The sequence below is a fragment of the Salvia miltiorrhiza genome, chromosome 8 (assembly GCF_028751815.1).
Source record: "Salvia miltiorrhiza cultivar Shanhuang (shh) chromosome 8, IMPLAD_Smil_shh, whole genome shotgun sequence".
Taxonomy (NCBI): domain Eukaryota; kingdom Viridiplantae; phylum Streptophyta; class Magnoliopsida; order Lamiales; family Lamiaceae; genus Salvia; species Salvia miltiorrhiza.
Window position 1 is genome coordinate 39,845,363 of NC_080394.1, and position 25,349 is coordinate 39,870,711.

The 25,349-nt window shown below is 36.8% G+C and overlaps 2 protein-coding genes across 3 annotated transcripts; both read left to right on the top strand.

The window, feature by feature from the left end:
* The first annotated feature begins 258 nt into the window (after positions 1–258).
* On the top strand, positions 259–1,488 carry LOC130996738 (probable CCR4-associated factor 1 homolog 11). Of its 2 annotated transcripts, XM_057922027.1 has the most exons (2): positions 259–1,023; positions 1,105–1,488. In XM_057922027.1, the coding sequence occupies exons 1-2, from the start codon at positions 440–442 to the stop codon at positions 1,358–1,360; spliced, it is 840 nt and encodes a 279-aa protein (XP_057778010.1). In that variant the 5' UTR covers positions 259–439; the 3' UTR covers positions 1,361–1,488. The 2 variants fall into 2 exon arrangements, with proteins under 2 accessions (XP_057778010.1, XP_057778009.1); XM_057922026.1 differs by having other exon boundaries at positions 259–1,488.
* Positions 1,489–19,133: 17,645 nt separating this feature from the next.
* LOC130996739 (transcription repressor OFP15-like) lies at positions 19,134–20,478 on the top strand. Its single transcript, XM_057922029.1, has one exon. It carries the CDS (start codon positions 19,440–19,442, stop codon positions 20,223–20,225), a length of 786 nt encoding a protein of 261 aa, XP_057778012.1. The 5' UTR covers positions 19,134–19,439; the 3' UTR covers positions 20,226–20,478.
* The last annotated feature ends 4,871 nt before the right edge of the window (positions 20,479–25,349 follow it).

Sequence of the window (25,349 nt, forward strand, 5' to 3'; positions counted from 1 at the left end):
AGTGCAAACTTGTTTGGAGAAATCAAAGTTAGAGTGTGGAGTTGGGGTAGAATTTTTGGTTTTGTTAATGATGGAGTTGGGTTTCATAGGTGGATGTCGAATGATGAATCCCGATGATTTTGTAATCTTCTTGGTACTACTGGTGCCTTTTCGTTCTATAATATTTACTTTTCCTTATCAAAAAAAAAAAGTAATAGGAGAAAAGCAACGAGGGTTTTTCCTAATTTAGGTCAAGAAAAATCTATACACAGTTGATTTAGCTTTTAAGAAGTTGATAATTAATAAATGAATTATGAATTGGTGACAAAGGTTTAGAATAGAGTGAATTTAGGGTTTAAGCATGGTATGTATATTCCATGTAGCCCTATTCCCTTTTCCCTGAAATTTAACCAAACCAGCATCGCTGCCATCAATTTCATTCCGAGCTCGCCCCTCCTCCATGGGCTGCGTTTGCCTAACCGACGACCCGCCGCCTCTGTTTCTCTATCCGCCGCCGCTCAACCCCCCTCCCCGCCCGCCGTGGCCGCCGGAACTCGAGTTCGATAACTCCGAAAAGATCATCTATATCCGCTCAGTCTGGTCGGGCAATCTCGACTACGAATTCTACCTCATTCGCCAGCTCATCGATCTCTATCCCTTCGTCTCCATGGACACCGAGTTCCCCGGCGTCGTCATCCGCCGCCACAGCTCCTACTCCGACCCGCTCGAGCGGTACCACACCCTCAAATCCAACGTCGACGCGCTCAAGCTTATTCAAGTGGGGATCACGCTCTCGAACGCGCTCGGGCACCTCCCCAACCTCGGCCACTCCGACCGCTGCTTCATCTGGGAGTTCAATTTCCGCGATTTCGACATCTCGCGCGACGACCACGCGCCCAACTCGATCGACCTCCTCCGGCACCAGGGCATCGACTTCGATTCCACTCGCAAGCACGGCGTCTCCACCTCGCGCTTCGCGGAGCTCATGATGTCGTCTGGCCTGCTCTGCAATGACAATGTCACATACATCACCTTCCACAGCGGGTATGATTTCGGTTATCTCATTAAGGCCATCACCGGGCAGGTCCTCCCGGGAACGCTTACTGAGTTTCTCAATTTGCTTAGGGTTATTTTTGGGAATCATGTTTATGATATCAAGCATTTGATGAGGTTCTGTGAGGGGCTTCATGGTGGGTTAGATAGGGTGGCGCGGTCTCTTGGCGTGGACCGTGCAGTAGGAAAGTGTCACCAAGCGGGCTCTGATAGCATGCTGACCTGGCACGCTTTCGAGAGGATAAGAGAATTCTACTTTGACAATGGTGAGGAATGCCTAGCAGAAAAGTATGCTGGGGTTCTTTACGGTTTAGAGGTCTTTTGTTGATTAGCTTCTCTGCTGAAGAAGGTGCACTGAAGCTGTTCCATAAAGTCGTTTCTTCTAGCGTTGTTCTTGGTTGATATGTAAATGATGGATAATAGTAAAGCTAGCCAATTTTCAGAATAATTATTTTTTGCTGCTCTTGCCTTCCTTATGTTGGTATTTAGTTTTGATGATATCTGGTGGTTGTGATTAAATATTGAGGGTGTAGGGAATTGTTACATTCGTGGTAGGAACTAGGAAGTGATGTCGGATGCTTAAATTTTATTTGTATGATTGGGGGATTAGCTTTGTGAGAAGGTGGTTTTTGAAAATTTCATGGTACTTTTCTGCGTCATGATGTAGTTTTGAGTTTTGACTTTGTTACAATTGAAAAGATAATGGTGATTGCATTACTAAATGATCACTGATGATTTTGCCTCGAATTATTTGCTTGGTGTTGGTCGGGATGGCAATTGAAGTGGTCTCTCATTTCTTTCTCTTTCATTCTTGACTACATTGATTTTTATGTTAACTAGTCATGAAAACGATTATTGAACCAAAGCAGTTTCCCCACCCCTCTCTTAAATTTGGTATGGTGGTGTTGTTTGTTTGAATAATTTGACATAGAAATGACCTTAGAATAGCTCGAGGACTGGGGCTTCAGTGTTTTAAGCTTTCATAATTAAGTTCTTTAGTATCATTTGAGCCCCCCACCCAAAAAAAAAGGATGACGACGATAACAATTATTTTACTGCTGTGACAAGCTGTCATGGTGTTCATTCCTCACCTAAATTAGATGAAAGCTTATGCACCTTCTAAAGTAAAAGCCCCTGGGGGATAGAGAAGTTGAAAATTGTGAGGATTCTTGAATACTCCATGTTTTGGAGATTATAATTTAGAGCTAATGCACTCCAGCTAGAAGCCTAGAACCAAGGGTGGTTTGGATGATTTCTGAAGCTGTTTTATATCTGTGAAATGTCGAGAATGGGATGAATCATTGCAAAATTAAGGTGAAATAGGTTGACAGATCCCGTGCGGCGTTGGTTGAGTGATAGATTTGTCAATCAATCTTTTGGAAATAGGCAAGTTTGAATTTCTATGGTGTCAATAGGGTCTAAGTGATTTAGTTGGATTTTTGAAATTTAACCATCATATGCTAAAGAAAACAGTAAATATTGATTGCTCCACGTTATATTGTATGCAGACTTTGTCATGTCCTCCGTAGATATATACCTTGCCTACTTGTGCTATTATTTTAATTATTTTGTAGTCTTTGTCCATTTGCATTCTCTTGAACCTCTTTAGCGGCACTTCTAGATAATAAAAATTAGTCAATGAGTAAGAGATGTCTCTAATTTATGATATAGATAGAATTGGAACCTTTAGATCTGTGTTGGGATTCGCTTGTAATGTTCACGTTATTCATGATCCCCACATGGGTTTGAGTGAACTGAAGTTATGTACGATGGGTTTGATTTTGCTACATAGCAATATTTTGATTGAACTCAATGAATTGAAGTGGTTTGGTTCCAGTATGATTGGGAAGACTTTGCTTACATAAGTAGCTTTCAAGAGTTGTTAATATAGGTATTTGGTGATGCTGAAGGATGTTGCCAATCTACTGACAATGACTTTACCAACTGATGAATGTAATTTAAGTGCAGATGAAGAGTGTCATGTTTGATGAAGTTGCCAGTTGGAACTGATGTCTCATGAGTATTCAATTTGGAACTTATTCTTCACATGGAAAATGATTATTGAACTACAAAATTTAGATTTATTTTGACATATGAAATTGAAGTAAGAAATTGTTATAGTTAAGATGATGAAAAGGCACTCTGTTAGTTACTTGTCCCCATCACTTCCAATCCAATTTAGATGTATAGCACTTGATCCAAAGCAAATTCTTTATTTTAATCAGAGTATGACAGTGCAATCAATTTATGGTATGAAATTAGTGAAGCATGCTATGAACGCAATTAAGTTTTAGTTTGTTGGTCAAATCACATATTAACCAATACTTTTTTTCTCTAACTTTAGCTCTGTGATTTTGGAATTCAATAAAAAAATCTGTTAGTTAGAAACTGTTGGGTTCAGAATAAAGCATTTTGGTAGTTGTGAATACGTGGCCGGAAAAGAAAAATTGACCACCATACCGGTTTTGCTCATTGATGAAGATTATGCTATGTCCGACAAAGCATGTTTGTATTGTAAAAGGTTGTGCGGTCATCTTTAAGACAGGTAAGCTGAATACTTGCTTGGATGCTTTGGTGATGCTCATAGGGGTTTGATTGGTGGATTTTATGGGTTTTGCAGATGTTCTAACTTTGCAACTGGTTCTATAATCAAGACTTGAGCAACTTGGTAGTGTCTGTTGGTAGTGGTAATCACATTATTTTCTGTATGCATCTGCATGTTCTCAGTTTTTCAATCCAAATATTTGTGATTGTACAGCAGTTACCCTTCAAAATTACTTGATGATTTCAGTTTGTTCGTGAAATGTAGCATTTGATTTGTTTGACAGGGAAATGCATGAAGTCAATCTGTCGTCATTGGTTGGTGAATTTTAAATGGTCAAGATCCCTACAATCTGATCTTTTATGTTCAATCCTACGTGCTTAGAAAGCAATCTCAATAAATATAGAAGTTGGTCTTCACTTCACTAGCTTGATTATTAACATTTTTTTTGTGTGAATTGTCCCACATGTTGATATAATTTGGTTTTCACTGAAGAGCTGGGAGTTGTGTTTCTTGAATTAGTTTCTGACTATCTCAGCATTTTCTACTTATATGTTGCAATCCAGATGGTAGTACAGCAGATGCACAGTTACAGTCAATATTCACCTCACTAGCATTGTGCGATAACAGGGAAGAAAAATATGAGCTCCTTCTAATTTTTGTTGATAATTTTGTGTTAGCATTTCACGTTTTCAATTAGCTCTGGTTGTGCATAATTATTTAAAGGTGCTATATGAAATTGTCTTCCACATTCTTGCTCGCTTGGCTACTCGTCTGTGAAGGGTACTCATCAAACTAGGTGAGTTGATGTTATTTTGTTGGATATTATAAACTAGCTTGTAGTCTATCCTCTTTAGTTTTTTTATTTCAGGTTTGAGGCTTTGAGCAGCACAGGACTTTCTTCGCAGATTTCCTTTGAAATTAAATTTTTTATTTTCCTTCTCCATGTGTATAGGTTCTAAAATGTATACGAGGCAAAGGACAGTTGGATTACCTCATTCAAGAACACTGAACTTGAATTGCTTGTATCCATTTTTTCTACAGGTACATAATTTAAATAAAGCTACTTGGTTTTGGATCGTATATTCAAAGCTCGCCTGCATTTTGCTACTCCCAGTTAGGATCGGATTAGAACCTTCCCACTCCCCCTGTTTTATTTTACTGGCTTGCAGTCAATGAATTTCGCTTGAAACTAGTTACGTTCGTTCGACCTTCCAGTTTTACCAAAACATTGAGGTCATTTTGTGTTACTTGTTTGTTGTATTTAAACAGATTACCTTAGGCACACCTGGTGCTTTGACAGCAGCACCACCGAAGTAAATTATGTCAACAACGGTGAACGGGCATAATCTGGATCCTCACCAGATTGATGGCACTGGATATAATCAAACAAGAGGAACAAATGCAAGCGGGCATGACTCGACTCAAGTAGGGCCATCCTCGTGCAACCTGACCCCTTGTTTTTCGAGGTATGACCAATACAAAAATATGCGTGTCAAGGGGCATATTGTGATGAGTATCTGAGGGGGATAATGGACCCTACAGCTGGATATCCATTTGTTAGGATCCAGAAAATATATCTTCATCTATGGGTTTTTTAGGACAAAATTAATGTGCAAGAATGTATTCCGATAATTCGATACATGTTCCTGTCAAAATTGAAAGGCACATGGAAAGTGGCGTGGATTTGGTTTTAGCTTTGAGGTCTCTTTCCCAGCACCATCGCTACCACGTGATAGCCCATTCATTACTAATTTTGCAGCATTTTCCACCACATTTTCTATCCCGCATTTCTAACATATAAACTCATCTATTTTCATTCCATTCATTAGTTATGCATTATTCATTCCTGCATTATATGAATTTTGTAGACTTTATTTACTTGAAATTTTGTACAGATATGTTATCTTGGGGGAAACAAAAAGTAATATTTGGCCGTGAGTGAAGAGGGTTCAAACATATACTAGCGCACTTTGTAAATTTAATTAACTTTTTTTTTTTTTAATTGGCCGTGAGTGAAGAGGGTTCAAACATAGATAGTTGGCTTTTTTGTCTCTGTTTTTAGGGGAAAATGACGATTTTATTTAGTTTCACAATTGCATGGAGTGACAAAACCCTCCACAAAAGATGGGGATTCATTCATCCCCATTCCCCACAGCAAACTTAACACTAAAAGTTGGATAGGATCAAAGCAGTAATCAACATTCCTTTATTACAGTTTCAAAATTTGAGCTATCTTTGTGGTATAGATAGGTAGATATATAGATGAGTTGAAAATTACTCTGAAGTGTTTTTTTTAAACAGTTTACCTTGCAAAAAAAAATATTTTAGTTGTATACTTATTATATTTATTTTGAGAGAAATGTACACTTGTTATTGACGTTGGCTTGAATTGCTCTGGAACTTTAATTTTTTTGCACTTTGTTTAGTTACCAAATTTGTATTCAAATTGGAATGGTGATTTCTTGTATTTCAATCCATCGCTGATTTTGGTCGGGTTTTGAACGTTATGTTATGCATTGGTGGCGGCAACATCAATAAATGGAGTGATGATAAATTGTATTCAGATAACCTCATTCATCTTTCATTTAATACCCGATGAGAGAGAGTGTGTGTGTGTGTGTACGTACGATGAAATTTAAGAGATCCCAACCGCCCTTTCTTTATTACTCTGCGCATTCTTGATTGCCACATTCAAACTTAAAGCAGTAGTCGCAATTACTCTTTTACACGCTTTCATTCCCGCGATTTTTGCGTCATCAATCGCCCTTTCGATTTTGGTCTTCCTTGTGATTTGATGGCACGCCAAAAACACACCCAATTTTGGGACTATGATTTTCACACACTAACTTTAATTAATGAGATTCACCAAACCAAATCCTTACTATTTGGGTCTCTTCTCTCTCCTTCACTTAGATATACAAATTTACGTCAAAATAAACTTATATCCTTGTAGATTTGGTAAATTAAATAAAATTTTCAGTAATTTTTCTATTCTTTTTGTTTTTTTTTTTGGTAAATTAAATTCAAGGCCTCTTTAGTCTCACTTAATAATAGAGAGGCCCGTGCAATAATTCTACATCAAATCGACAACATGTTCGAGACCCGTTCCACAAATTTACTAATAATTTAATAAAGTCAAATTGAGCAAATATTTTAATTACAAAAACACCACCTACAAGGCTACAAATTCTAGAAATTCACATGCATTAATAAGTGAGGTGAACCCTGTAAATGGTCCTACAAAACCTAATGAAATTATAATGTTGCCGCCACTTCTATAAGTTTTCGTATTTTTCATGAAATTAATATGGGGAAAAAAAAAATGTTTTGGGCCCTTAAACGTGCATGGAAAACACTTTCGACTTCTAATAGTATGGGTTCGGACAAACTTTCAGACACTATTAGCATCGAATCAGTTATTAACTAATTCAAATATATATTAATAGTAATAGAATATAAACCTCTCTCCAGTCAATAAATAATACTTATACATGTATGAATGTTGATGACAATGACATCGAGGAAATGAAGATCTTGCTAAATTATTTGTGGGTCCTCGACTAATGAACTAACTCTATTCAAATAGAGGCTAATTGAGGAATATTTCATGACATAATACGTTTGATTTTATCCAAATCTAAAATATTAAGTATATTTGAATTCATTAGCTACAAACCAAATTGAACTAAAGGTAAAGTAGAATTGTTCAAAATTTACAACGACGTCAATTTTTTGGAAATACTCAGATGTCATACTTTCTTCGTGCACCAGAAAAAAAATATCCCCCTTACCCTTTTTTCATCCATAAAAAAAAGTACTCCGTATCATTTTACTTTTTAAACTAGCACTTCCTATCTTGTATCCTACTATATTTAATTGTAAACTAGCATCTACATCTCGTGCAATGTACGAGAAATATTTTTATATTTTTTGATATTTATATAAAATTTATACCAATTTATTTATTATTATAGAAATATAAATAATAGTTTTAACTGAATATTAAAAAAATAAAAAATAGAGAAGAATTCACTGCAAAAAAAAATGATAGTATGAAAAAAAAAACTTTTAAACAAAATGAAATGATGATGACATTGAGGTTTATTATAAAATAATAATAATAATAATAATAATAATAATAATAATAATAATAATAATAATAATAATAATAATAATAATAGCATCCCTTGAAAGCACAAAGACGCAGACTAAGGGCACAAAACTCGAAAGTAGAACATAAAACTAAAGACGACAAAACATCAATCAGTACCTAATCTCAGGATAATCATCCATTTCATCCGACCAACGTACATGAACTATATTATTCATAACACGCATACTAGGACTATTGCTAAAATTAATCATAAAATCCCTCGGCTTGTGACCCAATTCTCCCGCATTCCAGAGGCGATTTTTTATGCTTTCTTCCGGAGCTGCCTGCACAGGCTCCCTTTCCCGAGCCCTTTGGACGGCCGCGTCCTCTCTTCGGCTCCGAAAGCATCTGGATCCCCTGATTAACCTACTCTTCTTTTTTTGATCGGAAAAAAGTAATAATATAGATAAAAGGGATCAGTGGTACCAGAGATACCAAGATCGCAAACTTACAACAAGGAAATTATAAGATCAGAGGCGCACAAAGCTTGAACATCAAGCTCTTTGTCCACAATTCTAAACACATTATTCCAGCACCAAAGCCTAATTTTGATCTCCAAAACAATGGAATTTGCAGCCCACTCATTCATTTCAAATCGTTTCTCGTTTCTCTTCTTCCACAAAATCCAAATAGTACAAACCTAAGTCGACAGCAGCAAAGATCTGATTTTTTTATCATTCCGGAATGAAGAAAACATCCCGAAGAATTCTTGAATGCTAGATGGTCGTGCCGTGAATATACCCAGCCACTGTTGGATCTCATTCCACACCATCTTCGCCTTTGAACACTGTAGAAAGAAATGATTGGCAGATTCTTCTTGCAAATGGCATTCACCACAAGTAGCTTCGTCTTCGTTCTCAAGGATCTTCCTTCTCAACAGATTGTCACGCGTTGGAAGTCGGTTTAAAAGGAGTCTCCAAGCCGTCTTAGACGCTTTTTGGGGTGTCTTTGCTCTCCAAATATAATTAAGCAATTTAATGTCAACCCCAAGTGCCGGACTCTCTGAGGTTCCTTGTTTGATGATTTGATACGCAGACTTTGTTGAGTAGCGTCCATCAGCAGAGGCCGTCCAAGTCCACTTATCAATGATCCCTGCAGAAATAGAAAACTGAGATATGAGGTTAGAAAGCTTTGAAGCAACCTCCTCTTCGCTTTCCCAAAGGACCCTTCTCCATTTACAAACCCAAACTCACTCCCCATTCACCCACTTTCCCAACTCCCAACTAACGCCTCCTTGTCTTTGGCTAAGTGGTACAACCTTGGAAAAGAAGTTCTAAGAGGTCGCTGCCTCGCCCAGTTTGAATCCCAAAATTTCGTAGAAAGACCATTCCCAATTTTTCTTTTGATATTTTCAACAAACCATCTGCCTTTGTTGCTTCTCCCAACTACCACGATTCTTGCCCACCATCCCGCTTTCCTAGCACTTGCTCCTTTAAGGCCAAAGCCCTCATCGTCCCACTCTACATCCCCGTAAATCGACCTCACCACTCTAGCCCAAAGTAAATCCTTATTTTCCCAATATCTCCACACCCATTTTGTAACTAATGCTGCATTGAACCACTCAATGTTCCTCAACCCCAGACCTCCCTCCTTTTTATCGCTACACAAGACATTACAGCTAACCCAAGGGATCGAACCCGAGATCACTCCCCCCCATAAGAAGTTTCGCAGCAAAGTATTCAAGGATTTAACCGTTGCTTTAGGAATATATGTAACGGAGAGTTGATAAACTGGTATAGCCTGTAGAGTAGCCTTGACCAACGTTATTCTTCCCGCGAAAGCCAGCTTCAAGTTTTTCCACCCCTCAATGCGTTTCTTGACTTTTTCAACCAAATAATTCCAGTTTGCAATACTTTTAAATTTACCTCCAACTTTGATGCCCAAAAAATTGAACGGCATGTTACCGATTGGACACTTCAAAGTTGCCACCATTCTCTCCAATTTACTTTCATCTGAGTATACACCCATCAAGCAACTTTTCTGGTAATTAACTTTTAGGCCCGACAGCAGTTCAAAAATTTTCAAGGAAAGTTTGATCGCCTCTGTATTTTCCTCACGATCTGAGACGATAAAAATGGTATCGTCTGCGTATTGAAGGTGAGAGAGAACCACCTTGTCCTTTCCAATCTCCGCCGGTTTAATGCGATTAGCCAAAATTGCCCTTTCCACCAAAGCGTTCAGTCCTTCTACAGCCACAAGAAAGAGGAAATGGGAGAGAGGGTCTCCTTGGCGAAGAAGTCCCCTTTCCAAATTGAACTCACCAGCCAAAGATCCATTGATTAGAACGTTTGCCGAGGCTGAGGACAGACATCCCGAAATCCGTTGTCTCCACTTCGAATCAAAATTCAACTGTTCAAGCATGCTATCAAGATAATCCCATTCAACCGAGTCGTATGCCTTAGCAAAATCGATTTTGAAGAACACCCTGCCTTTTCTCAATCTTTTAGCTTTCTCAATGCCTCATTCAAGATGACAACACCATCGAGGATATATCGCCCGCTAAGGAATGCACTCTGGTTTTCAGAAATAATTGAGCCCATCGCTATCCTCATTCTTCCAACGAGAGTTTTGGCTATCACCTTATACATACTGCCTATAAATGAGATCGGCCGATAATCCTCCAAAGACAGACATTCAATCTTTTTTGGAATCAAGACCAAAAATGAGGAGAGTTGCTTTCTCTGGAGAGCTTTCCATTTGTATGGAATTCCTGCATAAATCTCATGAAATCCTCTTTGATAACATCCCATGCCTCTTTCTAGAAGCTAAGATTGAAACCATCCGGCCCTGGGCTTTTATTGCTCTTGCAGTTCCAAACTGCTGCCCTAACTTCCTCCTCCGTAAATGGCCTAATCAGATTTTGATTATCCTCAGAAGATAGCTTCCTTTTGGTAAAGTTAGCTGGAAGATTTGGCATAAACTGGCGCTTTTTTTTGAAGAATTCTTTGAAGAATGTTGTTGCTTTTTCTTTGATCATTGCCAGCTCCTCGACCCACCTGTCCTCAATCTGTAGCCCATGGATCTCATTCTTTTTTCTCCTACTCACAATGGTTTTGTGATAGTATCTGGTGTTCAAATCTCCCTCCTTCACCCACTTTGACCTCGCCTTCTGTTCCATCAGATCAGCCTTGTTTTTTGAGAAAAGGATAATCTTTGCTTTTGCCTCATTTATCTTGCTCACTTCATGCGCCTGAAGGCCACTTGCTTCATCCTTCGAGTCAAGCCGTTGTAATTCTTCTTTCCAAAAAATAATTGAGGCATCAATGTTCCCAAAACTTGTCTTGTTCCAGTTTTTCAAAGCATTTTTCAAGGGCTTCATCTTCTCTTTAAAAACAAGACAACCCGATCCTTGAATTTCCGTATTCTTCCAGACTTTTTGAACCAAAGGTAAAAATTCTGGGTGAGAATGCCAAGCGTTGATGAACCTAAATGGTTTAGGTCCCAAGTCGATGGTTTTCGTCGTTAGAATGATAAGACAGTGATCAGAGACGGATCTTTTAAGACATCTCCCATGAGACGCTGGCCACCACGTGAACCACATGTCATTGACCAGAACTCTATCTAGTTTACTCTTACAACGACCATTTGTTTGATACCATGTGAAGCATCTGCCCTGATTTTCAATTTTCGTCAGTTGGCTTTCTCGAATGAAAGCATCAAACTGCCTCATTTCTATGACCCCGTAGTTGCTTCCATAGCCGACCTTTTCTCACGGATTCCTAACTGCATTAAAGTCACCAAGAATACAAAGCCCGACATCCTTGTTTTGAGAGACAATCAACTTTAGACTATCCAAGAGGTTTGCCTGTTCTGCAGCATCGCTTAGCCCGTACACGTTGATAAAACAAAGATTCTGCTGACTTTGATTATCTCTCCCGTTGATGACCACCGCTCCCGGCAAGTCCCACTTACTTGACATAGAAAAAAAACTTTGTTCCAAGCGCATAGTATCCCTCCCGATCTCCCCTCAGAATTCCTTGCAGCAGTACCCAAATTGTTACTTCCCCACCACGGAAACCCCACACAATCGTTCCAATCTGTCAGCTTAGTTTCTTGCAGGAAACACAAATCAACCTTCTGAAAACGTATCAAATTTTTAACCTCATTCTTTTTGAATGAGCTCCACAGACCTCTAACATTGAATGACATGATAATCATTATAAAAACTTCATACCTTCTCCCAAACCTTGTTGATGCTTCGTTGGAGACAAGAGTTGCATCGCCATTTCAGTATCATTAAGTGTGTTTGCCAGCCCTAAGCTCTTCCCAAAGTTCCACGCCTTGACCCCTTCTTCCATCCTTTGTGCTTGGTCTTTGTTTGGTAACTCATCCCTAACCCGACTAGCTTCATCTCCTTGGTGCAAAGTTTCGAAACCCATTGGGGCAATAAAATCCCCCCATTCCTTTTTCTCTTTAGCAAGCTCCTGAAAATTCTGAGCTTTTCTAGATTTTCGACTTTGGTTGGAGCATCTACCAACTCCCGTCTCTCTTCTTTCCAAATTGCCCTTCGATTGAAATTTCCTTTTGTCGGGAGCTCTTTCAGGATTCGAGGCTGCTACTTTCCTTATACTTGTGGTCTCAATCGAAAATGGCATCTTCTCTGCTCCTTGCTTTGAAGGAAGAGGTAGCAAAAGCTGAGCACTTGTGGCCTCCAAATCTTCGTTAGCCCTTAATATCGATTCGCCTTCGACGGTACAATTTCCAGCTTGAGAAGTGAGAAAATTAAGGTTTGATGCAGTATCTGGGGTTGGAGGGACAGATTTGCCATCTTCCAGAATTGCCTTGTCCATCAAATTCAGATCCCCCTTTTTAAAATGGGCCATCCCTACCGGTGGGTCCAATTTGAGTATAAAGTGGGCCTCCACAGCTGGTCCATTTTCTTGTTGAACATTCGGCCCAAAAGAAGATGGACCACTTTGGGAGTCATCCCGATTCCTTCGTTGCATTTCATTATTGATGATGTCGGTTCTGAAAACTGTGCCCGCCGTAAAAGAATCACTTTTTTCGTTGGTAATCGAGAAACCGTTGTAATTCTCCCCAGAATTCGAGGAGTCCCTAGGTTGATCCACCGAAACATCATCCGTCGAATTCTCGACTTTGAGCCCCTTTCCGATCACGGCTTCCGCCGGATCTATGGAATTCTTCTCCCACGACCAGTCGGAATCCGACTCTTCTTCACTTTGGACCTTGTAGTTATCGGAAAGGTTTTCTCCAAAACCTGAAACCTCATCCACTCTTATTTTGAAAGCCGCTCCATCAATCCTACAAAACATTACTCTTCCCAGCGGCATAAAGCCTGTAGAAATCAGGATGTATGCCTCGTCGAGCCTCTCTCTTGTTTTCGTTTTTTCTTCGATTTTCAGAACTAAACCAAGTTTCGCGCCAGCAAGTTCAAAAAACCTCGAGTTCCATGCCTGCATAGGAACTCTTATCCACTTTGTCCACACCACCCGTTGATGATTAACATCGATATTTCTCCATGGACGTATCCATTCGAACCAAAACTTGCTCCATTCCGCCATGTCGGAGAGAGTCTCCTTCAACGGCGTCTCGCATAGGTTCTGCATGAGTACCAAATTACCTCCGAGGTATTTCACCGAAAATCTTCTGATGCATTCATAATTAATCTCTTCTTTGATGTCGTCCCGAACAAAATTGGATTTGATGAATCCGGTGTACGCCTCTTCGACCCATTGTTTCTCCGCATCTGAAGTTTGAAAGTGTAGTTCTTCGTCAAAAATTGGGACATTTCCTTGTCTTTCACCATTCTCAACCTTCCCTGCTAGAACTTCCAGATATGAACCACCTTCTTCCCTTTGGTGGTTCGGTAATGGCTTAAACGTTGCTTTGTTTGTTCGCAAGTTCTGGTGTCTCATCGCTTTTGTCTCATGTGTCTTTGTCTCTCTTTCAAACTTAGGTTTGTGAACCCTTATTTTGTAGCTACCAATCCATAGAGTATTCAGTTCCTCAAGGAGTTTGTTAACGTTTCTAACCTCTGCGAATCTAACGAAGCCAAACGGCTTACCCTGAATGCCTCTCTTCGGTGGGCAGAACACGTCCACCATTTCCATAACCGAATCGAACTTTCTTCTAAGAAAATCGTAGCTGCAGACTTTCCGGTATATTGTTGAAGAAAAAAGTTGTCAGGTTCTCTTCCTTCCCACATTGGTTCAGCTTGTTCATTCGTCTATACCTGTTATCGACTCTTCCTTGGTGAGGGTTTGGTTTTTTCCTGTGGTTGGTTATAGGTATCTGCCTCGCCGGAGTTCTCTCGGAAAAGGTTTGGACTAACCCCTTCTTTCTCACTTCTCTCCATTCTCTCTCGCTCTCCATTTTAAGACGGCTAGCAATATCCTCCGAATACTTAATAGTCGGAGCAGTAACTTGCTGAATTTCAAGAGCAACAACCTCATGTTGCAGCTCATGAACCTCATCCAACTTTCCATGCTCTCCATTTGTTTGATGAAATTCCCCAGTGGACTGAACCACCGCCATGGGCTTACCACCGGCGGAACTCTCTGCTTTCTTCTGCTCCATCTTTGATTCCACAACAGCCTCCCTCAAATAATTCGTTCGGCTTCCCTGCTCGCCTCCATCCGGAGTCTCCACCTCTATATCCTCATCAACCTCTTCCTCCACATCATCGATATCATGATCCTTGGAGCACACAGCCGCTAATAAACCCAAACCCGACAAACCTTGAACATCACGTCTGTCCCCCTCATTCACAACCTCCAGAGAAGTCTGTTCAAGATTGTTATCTTCCACCGCCAAAGGACCAAAAGAGTTTCCAGGTGGCAACTCAATAGCCGAGTGAAACTCTTTCCCCACTGTAACAGCCGCAGCCATACCACTGCACTCCGTTTTATTGCCGACCATGTGCCATTCATGCACCGGCATACGCTGAGGTTTCTGGACAATCAGAGGTTGCGTCACCGGCTTAGAAATATTCTCGTCGCCCAACGCCACCGATTTATTCTTGCGACAATAATCGGGAGAATGTCCCGTTATTTTGCAATGACCACAGTAAAGAGGAAGATTTTAGAAAATAAATTCAACATGAAAGAGAAATCCCCCCCATCAATTAAAAGAGTAGAAAGAGTATGAGACATATCTATTTCAACAAGTATTCGAGCAAACTGTTCCGAAGTCTCGACTTGCCGACACTGCATCAATCTTCAAAGGGTCACCTAAAAATTTGCCAATGCCAGGAAATCAACTGTGGGTTCTAGTATTCAATCGGAAGATAATGAGAGTTTTCTTTGAAGGGATCAAAATTGCGAGACCACTCCCTGAGTCGAAGATGCCCTTTCGATAGTTCCCAAATCACCTTCCCCTTCGCTATAGCTGTATCCGCTATTGAAGTAAATCGAAGTGTGAAATAGCCTTTTTCCAAAAGGAATTAACTGCCAAGTCGAAGCTATACCCCAGAGAACTTGAAGCTTCAACTTCAACTCCATTGTTGATCGTGGTTTATCCCCTTTTCGCAGAAGCAACCGTCCTGTCAACACGTGTTCGAACGCTTGAACCTCCTTAAGGTAAAGTTCTTTCGGGATTTTGAGGGAGAAGTGGTCTCCCTCCTTCGTTGGGCGCAACTCATGAAAGACATGTGCCGCTAAATCCTGCCGCTTGACAGGCCGCTTAAAAGTGGCAGCAGCATAAGAAACCCTAGCTTCACCAGCATACACGCTAGGGTTTGCGATATTGTTCTCAGAAATAGGGATAATTTGATTGCCGTTAGAGCGCTGCGGCGATGTGATGGCTATCTGGGGCTCAGCACCGTTCGCACCGCTTGAAGCCATGGTATGTGATGGTCGAATTGGAGATAAGGGTTTTACGAGAGGCGGAGTTTTTGGCTTGTCAAAGTTGGAGGAAACTGGAGGGAGATTAAGAGCTCCCTTATCCCGAATTTCGGCCAGCGAAACACTGGCCATCGTCAGACGAAAGATGACGGCGGGATTAGGTTTTAGGTGCGGCTAGGGCAAAGAGAAATATCGTCTGCATCCATCACGCCTTTTTTACTTAAACAAAATGAAATAAAAATAAATAAAAATTAAAAAATAGATGTATTAAAAAAAACAGATGAGAAAAAGAGAGAAATTTTTAAATTTTAATACGTACATAAATATAATTTTTACATTTTAAATAAAATATTTACAAAAATATATTAAATAAAATATTTTTATCGTGATCTTTAATTTGGTATGCATATTAAATATTTTAATAATTAGACAAATTATAAAAAGAAATAAAACAAAAAAAAAGATAAAGAAAAAGAAAATAAAAAGAAAAAAAATATTGTTACAAATAAACCTTTAATTTTATAATAATTATATAATTACCACTTAATTTTGAAATTAATTTACAATTGAAAGCTACCTTTTAAATATATTAGCGATTATAAATTATAGATTATAGATTACTAATCATGCTAAAGGCCTCATATTGAAATAATTTTGTAATAACTAAATACGGAGTACTATGAAAACTCATGTATTGTTCTACCAATTATAAAGGTTGCAAGAAAGTGTGGTAAGATAGTGGGGGTGTGAATGAATTTGATTTATTTGTCTTCCTAATATATATATATAGGGTTGCGCTAAAATAAAACCCAAACTTAGCCTATAAAATAAGATTCATCGTGGACCCTTGGATTTTATTAATTCCATGGTCAGATCTTCACTTCATAATCTGTAGCTAAATAACGTTAGACTAGGTATTAGGGTGATTAGGTAATTAAATAATTATAATAACTATCTTATCCTTTAATTAAGGGATCATGATTAGACCAATACAAACATTCCAAAATTAAAAAGCTTCACTAAATAATACACGTACAAGTAATAAAAAATCTTCATTAAATTCTTAGATATTTCTACTGATCATGCATTATTCTTACCGTTTTAATTTAGAATTCATACAGTAATTAATACTAAATAATTTTTTTAACAACTCTGTACGAATTTTGCTAGCATCTTTGTACGAATTTTGCATTAACAATGTATGAATTATTACTGACATTTTATTACATTTAATCAAATTTCTCTTATTCTTTTTACAAATAAAAATTCATACATAAATCCAAAATAATTCGTGCAACAGATATAAGGTGAGGCTAAAACAAATAATTCATACATAAACCAAAAATAATTCGTGCAATCAGAAATAATTCATGCAACAAATAATTTTTTTTTACATAAATCAAAAATAATTCATGCAACAGATATAGGGTGAGACTAAAATAAATAATTCATACATAAACCAAAAATAAATCATGCAATCAGATTAACCCAAAACATAAAAATTCATACATAAACTAAAAATAATTCATGCAATAGATGCGTATTTTAATGAAAGCATTTTTTCCTAATTGAAAATCCCATCGATATCTTAAAAATGATTTGGTTGATTTCTCTTTTCCATTCATTTAATCCTCATTGTCGTCACTTGCGTGCATAGCCCAATTGATAAGCATTGCAGATCTTCAAGAAACAATCATTACAAACCTTAAAATCCCTATTTAATTGGGAGTCAAAACGGAAGGCATAGGAAAAGATTTGGACGGTCTGGAGTAAATGTCCAAAATACCCTTCTGAAATTAAACGGTATGAATATTATGCCAAAATTAATTAATTATAAAATCTATCCAAAATTTTATCACAGCCGTTGATTAGGCTATAATCAACGTTCAAAATTAAGTCTTATTTTATAGACTAAAGGAAGTTTATTGAATAGCGCTACCCTATATATATATATATATATATATATATATATATATATATACATATATATATATATATATTTAAAATTGTCATTCAAATTAATTTGAAATTGATTTGAAATCAATTTAAAACTGGAAGTTGCCTTTTTAATATAGTATTTATTGTACTTTTATTTCATTTATTAATTAATAATATATAATTATTCTATTTTTTGTACTAACATTATCCCTACAAATTGTGTCTTTTGTTCTATTTACAATAATATAAAACTTTTTTTCATGTACGAATATATATTCTAAACTCTATTAAATGAACTCCATGATTTTGTAGAAACAATGTAGTCAAATGGTCATAATGAAAATTGAAAATCAATTTTTGGCCCCTAATCTTAAAACATCAAAATATGGTCATTAATTAGGTGGTATGCCTAATTTGTCCTTTTTACTCGGCCGCCGGGGTGATTGCGTGACCACAGGATGATTGCGCGGCCGTTGGAAGCTTATGGGTGAGTTGCGCGTTCGCGGGGAAAAGCCACCGTCCGCTGCGCGTATGGCACTTATGGCACTAATAGTGCCATAAGTGCCATACACATCATTTTATTACTTGGTTTTATTTTGAATTTTCGTTGGCACTTATGGCACTAATAGTGCCATAAGTGCCAAAAGAATCATTTTAAATACTTTCCGTAGGGTTTAGATGTTCCATTTAGGGTTTAAATTATCCACTTAGTGTTTATATGTTCGATTTAGGGTTTAGATGACTCATTTATGATTTCTTGATTCTATTACTGTTGTTTCTGTTGCACGTATGGCACTTATGGCACTAATAGTGCCATAAGTGCCAAAAGGACCATTTTACTTGGTTTTATTTTGGATTTTCGTTGGCACTTTTGGCATAAGTGCCAACGGAAATCCAAAATAAAACCAAAGTAAAATCTTGGCACTTATGGCACCATAAGTGCCTAACCCGACCCGGCACGCGACCCGCGTGCCTGATACTACCCGGTCTGCCTCATTAAGGGTAAAAACGTCCAAATCAATAAAAATGGCCAAATTTTATGTTTTTTCAATGTGTGGCCATAAATTGTGTTTTATGCTTCATTTTGGCTACTTCATAATTTTACTCATTTTTGTATGCATATTGCAATGAGGGGCATTCACGGACGCTCTCCTTCATGATATGCGTTCATAATTATTCATCACTGTTGATATTATTCTAAATAATTGTTATTTTTATTAAAAAAATAATGATAATTTCTCTTATTATAATTAGTACTCCCCCGTCCCATTACAAATGTCTCATTAATTTTGTCACAAAAATTAAAAAAATATGTAATTAGTAAATAAAGTGAATTGGTGAAAATTATTTAAATATTAGGTATAGAGAGAGAAAATGTTGTCAAAAAAAGAATGAGACAATCGTAATAGAACATTTTATTATAAAAAGTGAGGCATTTGTAAAGGAGGGAGGGAGTATTACTTTTTTCTAAGCATATAACGAGGGAGAGTTCCTATATGTTAGAACTATATTAATTAGGTGTGCTTGTGTGGTTATGCGATAGGGTGACTAATATCTAAATTAAAGGTCTTGAATTTAAGGTTTTTAAATTTTTTTATTTAATAATACTCCATTAGTTAGTAGCTTAAGAAATCAAAACCATATTCAATATCTCATACTAAAATTTAATATAGTTATCATCACACTGTATTCATAATCTCTCGAATATTGTCTCTATCGATACATGAAGATGACGTACTAGTAAAATATACAGCAGAAACAAAAATTATTTAAAAATTATAGACCCCACTTAAGCTTCTCTCGCCAGTCACTACACCTTAAAATATTCCATTGATTCAATTCAACTTAACTTACCTCTCTCTCTCTCTCTCTATGCTTTTAATGCTCTCCAAAATTCATACCAACAAAATCAAACCAAACTAGACTGCTACACCACAATTTCACCACTTTCCTCTCTTTTCCAACCAAAATGGGCAAGAAAAAGAAATTCCCCTTTCTGTTCAAAGCCACCGATTCCCCCACCACCTCCGCCGCCTCTCCGTGGCCGTGGCCGGCCTGCGTCAACAGCCCTAAGACTCTCTCCTTCCGCGCCAACGCCAATTCAAACATCTACAAAACCATCAACTCCGCCTATCTCGACGACGAAAAGGCCACCGCCGAATTCACCGAAACCCCCGACTCCTTCTTCAGCATCCGCCGCGACGAGAGCTTCTCCTCCGCGGCGGCGTCGCAAGTATTCCCCGACGAGACCGCCGTGATCGGAGGCCTCCGATCCGATCGCCTCTTCTTCGAGCCAGGCGAGACGAACTCCATCCTCGAGGAGGCGGCGAAGGCGCGCGCCTTCCCCTACAGCGGCGGCGGCGTCAAAATCATGGCGATGGATTCCGACGATCCGTTCCTCGATTTCAGATCCTCGATGGCGGAGATGGTGGTGGCGCACGGCATCAAGCGCTGGGAGTGCCTCGAGGAGCTGCTGACGTGTTACCTCAGAGTCAACGAGAAAGGCAATCACGGTTACATCGTCGGCGCCTTCGTCGATCTCCTGATTCACCTCTCCCTGCAGGCGGCGCCGCTGATCGATTCGGCTTCCGCCGCCGACGAGCATTGCTCGTCGTCGACCTCCACGACGACGCATTACTCCTTCACGTCGCCTCTCTCGTTCTCGTCGTCCAGCACTTATTCGTCGACGAGTCCTGGCTTATCTATGCTGGAAAACGAAGACGAAATCGCCGGCGAGAAGATCCCCGCCGGTTGAATTTTCCGACGACGAAAATGTATACTCAGTAGCGTATCAGATTAGTTTTAAAGAGAGAGGGATTACAAAACCCTCTATTTTCTTTAGGTTTGGCAACACGTGTAAAGAGGTTACACGACTGCATTTAATGTTATTAATTAATTTCTAAGAAATTGAGATTAACCTCCTCAAATTAGAGATGTAAAGTGTAATTAACGTGTTTAGGTCTTTTGTTTCCCAATTTGAATGACCGAAAAATTTCTTGTTTTGATTAGTATTACTATTACAAAAGCTTGCTTCAACGGCACAATTCGCTGAACCCCATGTGCATGATACTGTATTAATATTATAGTATTAATTTACAATATCACGAAATAAGTAGATAATCACATACTAATCTACGTAGGTGATGGGAAAATGGAGTATGATTGAAAGATCAAATATAGTAAAAACTCCAAGGCACATGAGATTCACCATGAAATTCAAAATGGGAAAGTAACTATCATTTGAAAGCAACAATACCAATGAAATTGAGGTGGTCCTCTCTGCAAATTGAGATTGTATCTCTGCAGCTGCTGCGCCATTATCATGAACCAGCAATTTGAGACACCCATAAAATTATCATTGAAAATTAAAATGACAAACAAATATTGATTAATTTGTATGTTTCTATATGTAAACTGGAACATGACCAAAAAACTGGTAAACTATGGAGCCAGAAATGAGGTTATACCATAAATTGGAAATCAACAAACACACAGCTGCCGTACCTTGTTATGTTTTATTCTGACCACCAACCTCACAAACTTCTTTTTTTTTTTCTTACCTAATTTCATCGCAACATGACAATATTTCCTACATTTGTTTTGCATTTCGATTCGTTTCCTTATTCCGGTTACTTTGGAACTCGTCATTTTCATGAATTAATTAATGTATCCATTTTCTTATTTATTTTTCTATTTTCTATCTCTAACACAAAAATGGTTTTGAAGGTGAATAGTAGTAGTATCTTATCCTTTTATGATATCTCTCTCTCTCTCTAGCTAAGAGTTGGAGAAGAAAACAAAAACAAAAACAAAAAAAATGAAAATATTCTGATGGGTTGGGAGGGAATGTTGCTGGATTGACGTCGAGTTTTGGTGGTCCTTTAATTTTGCACAACTGAAATAAAATTGCATAAAAAAAACATTCAAATTTTGATATACATAAAAACTGCAGGGAAACAAGCCACCGGTGGATAGCAGCATTTAAATGCCGACTCGCTCAGACACAACTGAGATTTATCTGTAAATGTAATTAATATATTTTGTTGGTGTCTCATTTCAAATTATCCCATTTCTATTATATATGAATATATTAGTATTATTCATACTACATAAATAATAGCCGTTGCATTCTAATATCGAAAACCCACTCTTATAATATACTTCAGAGCAATCGAGCTATTCACATATTTTGCAGCTGTGATTCATTTTCTCACAATTTTACGTGTGCTATTTTATCTTATTATTAGTTTAACAATATTTTTTATAAAATTAAAATTTATTATAATATTATAAAGTATACTTAACTTTTATTTTAAAAAATGAGAATTAAACAATTTATATGTATCAATTATAATAATGAAATGAAATAATAAAAGCAATTATATACTACCTTAATTGAATGGAATAAATCTTAACTAATAATTACAACATTAAATTAAATTATATTGTCATGATCCGTCCCACATCGATTAAGTATGGGCTGATTGGTGTGGTTTATAACACCTTAGACATTCTCCTTGATAGTTTGTCTTTTGAGAATGAGTTCTATCTAGGGTGTTGTAATAGGATTATAGGAATGAGATTCAATGTACCACACTTTATGTCTTATTTTGTGTCTCACTTTCAATTTTATTTAATTTCTTATATATATTTTCTTCAATTTCAACTTTATATGCTTTAATTTAATTTTGTAATTATTAACTAGAGTTTATTCCATTAATCTAGGGTATATAATTATTTTTTATCATTTAATTTCACTTTTATTAGCTAATAATAGGTTGATAATTCAAACTCATGGTATATACTTTTTTAAAAATTTATTTTTTAAAATAAAAATTAAAAATAATTCATAGTATTACAATAAATTTTATTTTTATAAAAAATATTTTTAAAATAATAGATATAAGCATGAGACATAGTGACACACATAGAATTGTGGGACACTGAATCTGATCCCGTTGTAATATATATGAATTTGAAATTGAAGATACAAAAACATGAAGAAAAAGTAAACAATTGAAAGTGGTACAATGAATCCTCAAGTGCATATTTTGAGGCATCACATAAAAAAAAAAATGTAGTAATTTGTATTTTCGGTGTAATTTGTAATTATTGTAGAAGAGAAACCAGAATTATTGAACTAATTTTTCTTTTTTTTTTATAAATTATATTATAAATAATACAAACCACACACACCCCACCTAGTGGTTATTGTGGCCGAGAGTATTAACAAATGGAGTAACTACAAATTTGTCTAATAAACAGATAGCTACAAATTTCTACTCATTTCAAAATAATTAAACTCATTAAAATATTCTGTGCATTTGTCTTTTTCCTTGTAGTGGTCGAGCGGTTTGAGCGGCGATTTAGCTTTTATGATCGCTTCTATCATTTGGAAGAATATGATCAAAAGACGACACTTTTTTATCATCTTATTAGAGATATTAAACTACAAAAATCTAATCCCCTCGGCGCAAAAAAAAAAAAAAAAAAAAAAAAAAACTACAAAAATCTAATCAACACAAAACCAAAATCAATATATGAATAGATTAAACGTATAAGATAAAAATTTGTGTAAGGAGAGAAGCTCGAAGATAGTACTCCCTTCGGCCACAAAGAGTTTGTGGTGGAGTGGAGATGACGAACTTTCATAAAAAAGTTGAAAGATGATTTTATTGTTAAAGTGTAGTATGAGACCCACCAAATTGTAAAAGTAAAGTGTGAGTATTGTGTAAATATTGAGTGTGAATAAGGTTTAAAGTAAGATAAATTGTAAAATAAGTCACAGACTTTAACTCAATTTTCAATTTCAACATTACTTTTAAACCTTTACAAGTACAAATTCTTTTAAGTTTTTGTAATTGGGGCTTCTCGTCCCAATTTACAGTATCTTTTTCTCTTTTTTTCTTGCAATTAGTTGTGTTATTATTGTTATAATTTATTTATTAGTATATATCTTCACATAAAATAGGTTCACTTGCTTCTCTCATGTTGTCAATGTCGTAGTTCAAGACGTAAAAAAATTTGGAAAAGCTCCAATTACAAAACAAATCTAAAAGAATTGGTATTTATTTGCAAAGGTTTAAAAGTGGTGTTGAAATTGAAAAATGAGGTAAAGTTTGTGACTTATTTTGTAATTTACCCTTTAAAGTATAAAATAGATTTTCAAAAAAAGGAAAATACACAAGCTGTATGGACGGACGAAAATAGTAATAAACACACAATCTTTGTGGACGGATGGAGTATTTGTAGAGGAAGGATTGAACCTAGGTTGGAGAAATAAGAATTAATTTCAAATATACAACTCATATAATATGTGGAACAAAGTCCAAGGATTGTATAGTAATATTACAAGATGAAGCAAATTAAATTAGAGCGGCATTTTCATGGAAACATACCAGCACAAAATGCTCCACTTTTTGTGCAGTTTTTCCCTAAAATCGAGTGATCAGAACACCTAAAAAATCCTGCATATTTTCTTATTTTATTAGTAGAGAGCCATATTTTTAATTATCAACTTTTTTTTTTGGCATAATAGGAACCATGGCATCAATCTCAGAGCTTAAGATTCTTGTCTGAGCGCCGAACCTTCTAAACCCTTGCGCTTCTGCAACACTTGTAATAAAATAAATATGTAAATAATTAAATAAACCTAGTTGATCAAGGTGTTTGTTTTTGAAAAAAAAATATATGTGAAAGTTATATATAGCATATATTTATGAATCCCAATAATATATTTATGAAGTTTTGGGTCATATTATATATGCAACAGTCAGTCAAAGTAACTGGTTTGAGCAGGGAATTCAACTGTAGTGCCTAGTTGCTCAATTCATTGGACTACATTTCTATTCAATTCATTGTTTTCTGAATTTTATCCAAGCATTGAAGATGAAAATTTTTAGAGAGTGTACTGATCTTTACAACGACACATGCAATACATCATTTTCTTTTTCAATTCCTCCACTTTTTTTAAAATAAATTAAATTAAATTAGATAATGAATTCTCAAAACATTAAAGTTGATCGTGCAAGGTCTATATTTGGATCAGGGACGGGGCTAGCTAAACGTGGGTCCTGTGCGAATTGTTAAATTTGGGCCCTTTATTTATAGCTGAGAAAAAAAAAATATATTATATATGAATACGATGAACGTAGTATGTCCACGATTAACACACAAACCTAAATACAAAATTATAATTCCATCAGTTAAAATTAATAATACTCCCTCCGTCCACTAATTGTTGTCCTAGGGGAAGTGTAAATTTACACTTCACCTAGGACAACAATTAGTGGACGGAGGGAGTAACAATTAATAAAAATAAAAAACTGAAATAAAAAATAAAAACTGAAATGTATAAAATATAATTAAAAGTTTCAAAGAAATTACCTTACTTTAATCTCAAGACTTGAAAAATCACTGAAAATAAAAAAGAAGATGAAAGAAAATTTTTGGAAAAGAAGAGAGTGAATGTCGTCTGCTTGAACTGAAGAGAGTTTGTATTGTTAATTTGTTATAATCTCTATTTATCTAGCTTATATATATTGGTAGTACTTGATAGTATATTAACGTTAAGTTGGGCTTCAACAAAAGCATACCCTAAGCCCATATGCTGCTCGCCAAATTTGCCTACGAATTGGGTGAATCTTTTCTACCTTTTAAAAAATACAAAAAAAAAAAAAATCACCACTTTTGTTTTTAAGAAGAATCGAAACCGGGTGAACAAAGTCCAAGCAATGGCACTTCACCACTACGCTGCACTAAGTAATTCAATAATTTATTAGGCTTTATTTATTATATATATATAATATATATGGATCTATATATTTTCGGGGCCGATCACCCCACGCACCCTCCAAAACCGCCCCTGATTTGGATACAA

Coding starts and splice junctions, on each gene's coding strand:
- LOC130996738 (XM_057922026.1), top strand. CDS start 440: ATGGGCTGCGTTTGCCTAACCGACGACCCGCCGCCTCTGTTTCTCTAT.
- LOC130996739 (XM_057922029.1), top strand. CDS start 19,440: ATGGGCAAGAAAAAGAAATTCCCCTTTCTGTTCAAAGCCACCGATTCC.